We start from the raw sequence: 9326 nt of genomic DNA on the forward strand, positions 1-9326 counted from the left end.
CGGTGACCCCACACACCAGAATATGGAGGCCAGTGACCCCACACCCCAGAATATGGAGGCCGGCTCCACCGGTGACCCCATAGTGCAGAATATGGGGGCCGGTGACCCCACAGTGCAGAATATGGAGGCCGGTGACCCCACACCCCAGAATATGGAGGCCAGTGACCCCACACCCCAGAATATGGAGGCTGGCTCCACCGGTGACCCCATAGTGCAGAATATGGGGGCCGGTGACCCCACAGTGCAGAATATGGAGGCCGGTGACCCCACACCCCAGAATATGGAGGCCGGTGACCCCACACCCCAGAATATGGAGGCCAGCTCCACCGGTGACCCCACACCCCAGAATATGGAGGCCAGTGACCCCACACCCCAGAATATGGAGGCCGGCTCCACCGGTGACCCCATAGTGCAGAATATGGGGGCCGGTGACCCCACACCCCAGAATATGGAGGCCAGCTCCACCGGTGACCCCACACCCCAGAATATGGAGGCCAGTGACCCCACACCCCAGAATATGGAGGCCGGCTCCACCGGTGACCCCATAGTGCAGAATATGGGGGCCGGTGACCCCACAGTGCAGAATATGGAGGCCGGTGACCCCACACCCCAGAATATGGAGGCCAGTGACCCCACACCCCAGAATATGGAGGCCAGCTCCACCGGTGACCCCACACCCCAGAATATGGAGGCCAGTGACCCCACACCCCAGAATATGGAGGCCGGCTCCACCGGTGACCCCATAGTGCAGAATATGGGGGCCGGTGACCCCACACCCCAGAATATGGAGGCCAGCTCCACCGGTGACCCCACACCCCAGAATATGGAGGCCAGTGACCCCACACCCCAGAATATGGAGGCCGGCTACACCGGTGACCCCACACACCAGAATATGGAGGCCAGTGACCCCACACCCCAGAATATGGAGGCCGGCTACACCGGTGACCCCACACACCAGAATATGGAGGCCAGTGACCCCACACCCCAGAATATGGAGGCCAGTGACCCCACACCCCAGAATATGGAGGCTGGCTCCAGCGGTGACCCCACAGTGCAGAATATGGAGTCCGGACTCATCAGTGACCCCAAAATATGCAGGCTGATCTCACTGGTGACCCCACATTCCAGAATATGGAGGCCGGGCTTACTGGTGATCCTGGAATATGGAGGCTGATCTCACTGGTGACCCCACACCCCAGAATATGGAGTCCGGACTCATCGGTGACCCCAGAATATGGTGGGTGGAGCCACACTCACTCTTCTAGGGGTTCACTAGGTCTTGCAGGTTTACATGCCATCACTCACCCTTAGGAGTCCCTCCTGCCACGTCTCTACCAGGTGCTGGTCTGTGAGCGTCTATTAATGGGTAGCAATGTGGCTGGGACCGGCTGACAAGGCTGCAGAGAACAATATACAGGGGCCCCCGATCCATAGAATGGTGGAATCCCCATATACAAGGCTGCCCCCCCCCCCCCCCCAAAGTGTCCACCAACTCAGGGGTCCCCAGCCTCAGGTGGAGGACAATGCCAACTTCTCTTGTCTAGTTTCAGGTATGGGGGAGAAGATGGGACTTCCGGGCTCAGGATGTGTCTAACAGGAGAAGAACAAAGAAAAGGATGGGGGGTGATGACACATGGCATGGAGAGGATGGGGGATGATGACACATGGCATGAAGAGGATGGGGGATAACAGATGGCACATGGCATGGAGAGGATGGGGGGTGATGGCGCATGGCATGGAGAGGATGGGGGGTGATTGTACATGGCATGGAGAGGATGGGGGGTGATTGTACATGGCATGGAGAGGATGGGGGGTGATTGTACATGGCATGGACAAGATGGGGATAACCATTGTTAGGTTGAACTGGTGTCTGTGTCCAGCTGGGGAGATACCTCTCTTAATCCTGGGGACCATCCCTCCTCTCCCTCCTCATCCTGGAGACCCTTTCTTGTCTCTCCTCATCCTGGAGATCATTCCTCCTCTCTCCTCATCCTGGAGATCATTCCTCCTCTCTCCTCATCCTGGAGACCCTTTCTTGTGTCTCTTCATCCTGGAGAACCTTCCTCCTCTCTCCTCATCCTGGGGGACCCTTCCTCCTCTCTCCTCATCCTGGGGGGCCATTCCTCCTCTCTCCTCATCCTGGGGGACCCTTCCTCCTCTCTCCTCATCCTGGGGGACCCTTCCTCCTCTCTCCTCATCCTGGGGGCCATTCCTCCTCTCTCCTCATCCTGGAGGCCATTCCTCCTCTCTCCTCATCCTGGAGGCAATTCCTCCTCTCTCCTCATCCTGGAGGCAATTCCTCCTCTCTCCTCATCCTGGGGGCAATTCCTCCTCTCTCCTCATCCAGGATCCTTGTCTCCAGGATGAGGAGAGAGGAGGAATGGCCCCCAGGATGAGGAGAGAGGAGGAAGGGTCCCCCAGGATGAGGAGAGAGGAGGAATTGTCTCCAGGATGAGGAGAGAGGAGGAATTGTCTCCAGGATGAGGAGAGAGGAGGAATTGTCTCCAGGATGAGGAGAGAGGAGGAATTGTCTCCAGGATGAGGAGAGAGGAGGAATTGTCTCCAGGATGAGGAGAGAGGAGGAATTGTCTCCAGGATGAGGAGAGAGGAGGAATTGTCTCCAGGATGAGGAGAGAGGAGGAATTGTCTCCAGGATGAGGAGAGAGGAGGAATTGTCTCCAGGATGAGGAGAGAGGAGGAATTGTCTCCAGGATGAGGAGAGAGGAGGAATTGTCTCCAGGATGAGGAGAGAGGAGGAATTGTCTCCAGGATGAGGAGAGAGGAGGAATTGTCTCCAGGATGAGGAGAGAGGAGGAATTGTCTCCAGGATGAGGAGAGAGGAGGAATTGTCTCCAGGATGAGGAGAGAGGAGGAATTGTCTCCAGGATGAGGAGAGAGGAGGAATTGTCTCCAGGATGAGGAGAGAGGAGGAATTGTCTCCAGGATGAGGAGAGAGGAGGAATTGTCTCCAGGATGAGGAGAGAGGAGGAATGGTGTCCAGGATGAGGAGAGATGAGGAATGGTGTCCAGGATGAGGAGTAGGAATGGTCCTCAGGGTGAGAAGAGGAGAGGAGGAATGGTCCCCAGCATGAGGAGTAGGAATGGTCCTCAGGGTGAGAAGAGAGGAGGAATGGTTCCCAGCATGAGGAGAGAGGATGAATGGTTCCCTCGAAGAGGCAAAAGGAGTTATGTTCCCCAGGATGAGGAGAGGAGGAACGGTCCCCAGGATGAAGCGAGAGGAGGAACGGTCCCGAGGATGAAGCGAGAGGAGGAACGGTCCCCAGGATGAAGAAGATACAATGAAGGTATTTGCAACACTTGAAATGCTGTGAAAATATTTTCTGTATTTATTCAGTTTAAATAAACGTCACATACAATAATTATGAACGATTATTAATTACATTTGGTTGGGAGGAGTCAAAGAACAGGGCTGTACAAAAACGGGTACATGGTGGGGGCGGGTTTGAGGTCATTGCACCTAGAAAAAAGGGACCGCTACAAAAGATCAATCCAAGAGAGCGGTGAGTACATTATAAAAAAGTTCTCCCAGGAGGGTTTCTATGGTACGGGATCTGCTGCCCTCTAGTGACAGACAGGATACATTACAGTACAAAGTGCAGCTGCCAACCAACAGAATCTGTAACATTTCCTGAGGTCTGAGATGTGCAAATTATAGTCGGGCTTCAGATTCTCCTGACTTCAACATAACGTACAAAGCTGGAGGAGAGAAAAAAAAAAGTGTAAATTGTCAGAACAACAACAAGAGCAACAGAAAAGGCAGAGGAGGGAGGAGGAGGAGGAATGAGAGAGGAGCAGCAACAGAAACAGCAGACAAGAAACCGGAATGGCAGAGAAGGAGGGAGAGAGGAGCAGCAACAGGATCAGCAGACAACAGGGATGGCAGAGGAGGGAGAGAGGAGCAGTGACAGGAACAGCAGACAAAGAAACAGGAGTGGCAGAGGAGCAACGCTAGGAATGGCAGAGAAGGAAAGAGGAGCAGCAACAGGAACGGCAGAGGAGCAGCGACAGGAACAGCAGACAAGAAACAAGAGGAATGGCAGAGGAGCAAAGCCAGGAACGGGAAAGAGGGAGAGAGGAGCAGCACCAGGAATGGCAGAGGAGGGAGAGAGAGGAGCAATGACAGAAACGGCAGAGAAGCAACGTCAGGAACAGCAGACAATGAAGAGGAACAGCAGAGGAGCAACGTCGGGAGCAATGACAGGAGAGACAGAGGCGGAGCAGCAACAGAGGAACGGCAGAGAAGAAGGAGAGGAGCAGCAACAAGGAGGGACAGAGGAGCAATGTCAGGAATGGCAGAGGAGCAGCAACAGGAACAGCAGAGGAGCAACAAAGGAGCAGTGTCAGGACCAGCAGACAAGAAACAAACAAAAAGGAATGGCAGAGGAGCAATGACAGGATTGGCAACGACCGGAACGGCAGACGAGCAGCGACAGGAACAGACAAGAAACAAGAGGAATGGCAGAGGAGCAATGCTAGGAACGGCAGAGAAGGAGGGAGAGAGGAGCAGCAACAGCAGGGACAGAGGAGCAACAACAGAGGAGCAACACCAGGAATGACAGAGGAAGAGAGGAGCAATAACAGAAACGGCAGAGAAGCAACGTCAGGAACAGCAGACAATGAAGAGGAACAGCAGAGGAGCAACGTCGGGAGCAATGACAGGAGAGACAGAGGAGGAGCAGCAACAGAGGAACGGCAGACAAGAAGGAGAGAGGAGCAGCAACAAGAAGGGACAGAGGAGCAATGTCAGGAATGGCAGAGGGGCAGCAACAGGAACAGCAGACAAGAAACAGGAATGGCAGCGGAGCAACGCCAGCACCGGCAGAGGAGCAACAAAGGAGCAGAGTCAGGAACAGCAGACAAGAAACAGGAATGGCAGAGGAGGAGGGACAGAAGAGCAATGACAGGAGCGACAGATCAGAAACCACAGATGAGTGACAGGAGAGACAAGAGAGGAAGGAATGGAGTTACAGAATGAAGATTTCCCAGCAGTAGTCCTCACCGGTGGCCTCGCTGTGAAGCACAGCGCTGTCATGACTGCGGACCTGGCATCTGGTGTAGACTTTCTGACCGTCGACCTTCTCCACTCGGCTGTCTATGAGGACTGTGGATCCCAGAGGAATCGGACTACAGACACAAAGAGAACCTCATTACACCTCTCTGCTATCACAGCTTCAGAACATCAACAACTCCTACCCCCCCCCCCCCCCCCCCGCGAGAGTCTCCCCAATATTATTCTTCCCCTGTCACTACCACATCATCACCGCCGGCCATCGATTGTACAATCTCCTGACAACCATGTAGTGTCAGGTAGGTCCTCTTCTCCCCCCTGGGCGCTTACCTCCGATAGTCGAGGTTCAGGTTGGCGGTCATAGCCGGTCCGATGCTGTTTACAATTCCCGCCCCCACGGTGGAGTCTACGATGGTGGCGATGCAGCCCCCGTGTGTGTACCTAGAAGAAGGCAAGAGGGGACGCGAGAGGTGGAAGGAGAACAAGGAGAGCCCGAGGAACCAAAGGATTCTGGTTAGGGTAGGCTCTGCGAAGAAAAAAAAAAAGAAAAAAAAAAAAAGAAAATAACGCTCACCCTGCGAGGCCCCCCAGATAGGGCCCGGGCTGGAATATGAAGACTGTCCTCTTCTCCGCCTCGTTATAGAACATACAATACTCGAAGCCGATTCCTTCCTGGTCCAGGTTCCTGGTGAAGAAACGAGTTTCCCCGTCGGCCTCCAGGCTCATACCTGTACAGGAGGAGGTCAGAGGTCACCAGAGGAGCTTACACTCTAATGTCATCCCCCACCACAGCCAAACACTATTCTTATTCTTGTACTCGATCTGCTGCCAGCGAACTCCTCGTAGGAGGGAAGTCTCCTCCAGCTCGGGTCTCGGCTCAGCTCCTTGTACAGCCTCTTGGTTTCGGGGTTCCAGGTGGGGTTGGGCACGGCGTAGTCCCGCGGTTGGAGGGCGGCCTGCAGATTTAAAAATAAATAAATAAACAGATGTCAGACCTGTGCCCTTCGCTTTGGCTTTTCTATGATTGGGAGGGTTAAAAAGGAGACATTCTGGGTGGAGTCTTTGGTGGATATTCAGCCTATAGGAAGCAGATGTTTGGGATCACCTCCCACTGACAGCGATCACCGTCCCGCGGTCAGGGTGTGAGCGGCACTAGAGGTGTGTGCAGAACATTCAAATTTCTTACGTTACCAAATTTTGGTTTCAGAATTTTAGTTAAAAATTTTAATTTTGTTTATTCATTTTCTGACGGATTCCACAATTTTTTGAAAAACAATTTGAACTCGTAAAAAACAAAAAAAAAAAAAAAAAAAACAATACAAAACAAAACCCAAAACAAAACACAAACACCACACGATCAATGATTCAAATTCTGTGTGAAGAAATAGCTGGTTGCTAAGGATCGGGCTGGGGGCGCCGTCCGCCACGTCCTTAGCAACCGACGACTCGTTGGCTGTCAGCGGGATTCCCCACTGACAGCTGAAACGTAAAAACAAATGAGTGCTGGCAATAGAAAATCCTGGAAAAAAAAACAAACCCCCCCCCCCCCCAACAACCAACCCTGCATGGGCACCAGCCCCCCCCCCCTCCCCCGATGGGGAAGAGGAATAAAAAAAAAAAAAAAAAAAAAAGCATAGGGGTCCGGACCTTTATCCAAGCATGCAACCCAGGAAAGGGGGAAGGGGGGGTGTATGAGCAAGTGCCCCCCCACCCCAAACCATACCAGGTCACCATACCAGGGCCCTGCCCTAAGCACCATGCTGATGGGGACAAGGGCCTCTTTCCAACAACCCTGGCTGGTGGTTGTGGGGGGGGGACCCCAGATCCCGCCCTACCCACCTATGTGAATGAGTATGGTGTACATAGATCAAAAATAGTAAATAAAAAGTCCCCCCCAGGCCCTTATCCGATGCAGACCGGGGGGCAGGCAAGGAAAGGGGGGGGGGGTATTAGCAAAAAAACAAAGGAGTCCCCCCCAGATCCCACACTACCTCCAACTATGTGAATGAGTATGAGGTACGTAGTACCCCTACCCTTTCCACCCCAAAAAATTTAAAAATAAATAAAAACCCCTTTCGAACGCTCCACGCTGTTGAATGTCCGACGGTTCTTACATGGCTAAGGGGTGGCCCCGCCCCTGTGACATCACCAACCAGGTAACGCTGGGCTGTTGATGTCACAAAGGGGGTGGGGTGTTTTACATTTCAGCCAGTAGGGAAGCCCGCTGACAGCTGATGACTCATTGGTTGTTAAGGAGGCGGCGGCGGCGGCCACCCCCCCCCTTTAGCAACCAGCTATTTCTTGACACAGGATTCGAATCGGTTGACCTTTTTGTTTCTCCCCCTCCCCCCAAACGATCCGAATCCAAGTCGTACATAAATAATTTGGAATGGGTGAGAAAACGATGAACGTAAATTAAATTTCAACAAAAATGTGTTACCATTTCATCTCCGAGATTCAGATACATCCGAATGGCTACAAATGTATCCAAATTTATATCCAGAGAGGCATAGTGTCTATGGGGCTCCGTCCGGCAGCAGAGCGCGCACATTAGGTGGCATGCCCCTCCCCCACTGGGGACACTCCAGGCGGTTAACCCCCTCCCCCAACCAATCAGTACTCACAGGGAATAGGTGTTCATGCTCTACCCTGGCGGCGGCGGCGGTGGAGGCGTGGCGGCAGACGGCAGCGCCGCCCTGGATGATCCTGGAGATTTCGTACAGCATGGTGCCTGAGAGAGGAGACAGGAAGGAGATGAGACGGGGACACCGACATCAATCTATACATTATCCCCCACACTGGAGGAGTACTACATATCCCAGCATGTGTCCCCCCCCCACACACACACACACACACACACACACACACACACACACACACACACCAGAGCACTACCTATCCCAGCATATCCCCTCCCCCACACCAGAGCACTACATATCCCAGCATGTCCCCACCCCCACACCGGGGAACTACATATCCCAGCATGTCCCCCCACCCCCACACCAGAGCACTACCTATCCCAGCATATCCCCTCCCCCACACCAGAGCACTACATATCCCAGCATGTCCCCACCCCCACACCGGGGAACTACATATCCCAGCATGTCCCCCCACCCCCACACCAGAGCACTACATATCCCAGCATGTCCCCGCCCCCACACCAGAGCACTACATATCGCAGCATGTCCCGTCCCCCACACCAGAGCACTACATATCCCAGCATGTCCCCTCCCCCACACCGGAGCACTACATATCGCAGCATGTCCCGTCCCCCCACACCGGAGCACTACATATCCCAGCATGTCCCCTCCCCCACACCGGAGCACTACATATCCCAGCATGTCCCCTCCCCCACACCAGAGCACTACATATCCCAGCATGTCCCCTCCCCCACACCGGAGCACTACATATCGCAGCATGTCCCGTCCCCCCACACCGGAGCGCTACATATCCCAGCATGTCCCCTCCCCCACACCGGAGCACTACATATCCCAGCATGTCCCCTCCCCCACACCAGAGCACTACATATCCCAGCATGTCCCCCTCCCCCACACCAGAGCACTACATATCGCAGCATGTCCCGTCCCCCCACACCGGAGCACTACATATCCCAGCATGTCCCCTCCCCCACACCGGAGCACTACATATCCCAGCATGCTCTGTGTATCCTTCCTCCACCTAGAACTGAACTACAAAGTCCCAGCAAAGCCCACAAGCTCCAGAACTCAGCCCCCCCTCACCTGCTGGGAGTTGTGATTCTTTTGCTGCTTTAGACCAAAACAGCTCCCCTGCCAACCTCCTCTCCAAACCCCTTCCATTCCACCAATGTCCCTTTTATCAGCATCTTCCAGGACTCGTCTCTATTCACACCTGTCCCTGATTCCGGAGACATTTTCCTGAAGCCTCCGCCTGGAGAAAATCTCCGCCCACTTTAGTATGATTTTTCACCACCACTTAATATTCAGAGGCATGTTATTAGGGTGGGCGGGGCTGCTGCTGACGTCCTGAGCATCTGTTCAGCTCCGCCCGCCCACCCGCAAGTCTCCGCCCACTCGAGGCTATAATTTTTCTCCACCGTGAGCATAAATCTACAGCGCATGCGCTGTTAAGGGCAGGGGATTGACACATGCGCAGTAAAGGCCCGCCGTCAGCTGTGCGAATGACGTAGCCTCACCGGAAGTGACGGGGTGAGCGAAAATCACGGGTCGCATGAAATTTTACAACACCGGCTCTGTGACATTAGGCTTCAGCCTGCTGTCAGCTAAAAACAGGTAACAGGAGTGCAGAACGAACGGCA

At 54.0% G+C, this 9326-nt stretch overlaps 1 protein-coding gene across 2 annotated transcripts; it reads right to left on the bottom strand.

Annotated features, from left to right (window-relative positions):
* Positions 1-3309: 3309 nt before the first annotated feature.
* LOC143942461 (acyl-coenzyme A thioesterase THEM4-like) lies at positions 3310-8936 on the bottom strand. 2 transcript variants are annotated; one of them, XM_077463769.1, is made up of 7 exons: positions 8900-8936; positions 7654-7760; positions 5847-5985; positions 5604-5757; positions 5360-5470; positions 5021-5145; positions 3310-3717 (listed from the first exon to the last, which is right to left on the bottom strand). In XM_077463769.1, exons 1-7 carry the CDS (start codon positions 8919-8921, stop codon positions 3671-3673), a joined length of 705 nt encoding a protein of 234 aa, XP_077319895.1. In that variant the 5' UTR covers positions 8922-8936; the 3' UTR covers positions 3310-3670. The 2 variants fall into 2 exon arrangements, with proteins under 2 accessions (XP_077319895.1, XP_077319896.1); XM_077463770.1 differs by having other exon boundaries at positions 8770-8917.
* Between the last annotated feature and the right edge of the window lie 390 nt (positions 8937-9326).

The sequence above is a fragment of the Lithobates pipiens genome, unplaced genomic scaffold (assembly GCF_037356315.1).
Source record: "Lithobates pipiens isolate NorthernLeopardFrog02 unplaced genomic scaffold, aLitPip1_a1.2 Scaffold_30, whole genome shotgun sequence".
Taxonomy (NCBI): Eukaryota; Metazoa; Chordata; class Amphibia; order Anura; family Ranidae; genus Lithobates; species Lithobates pipiens.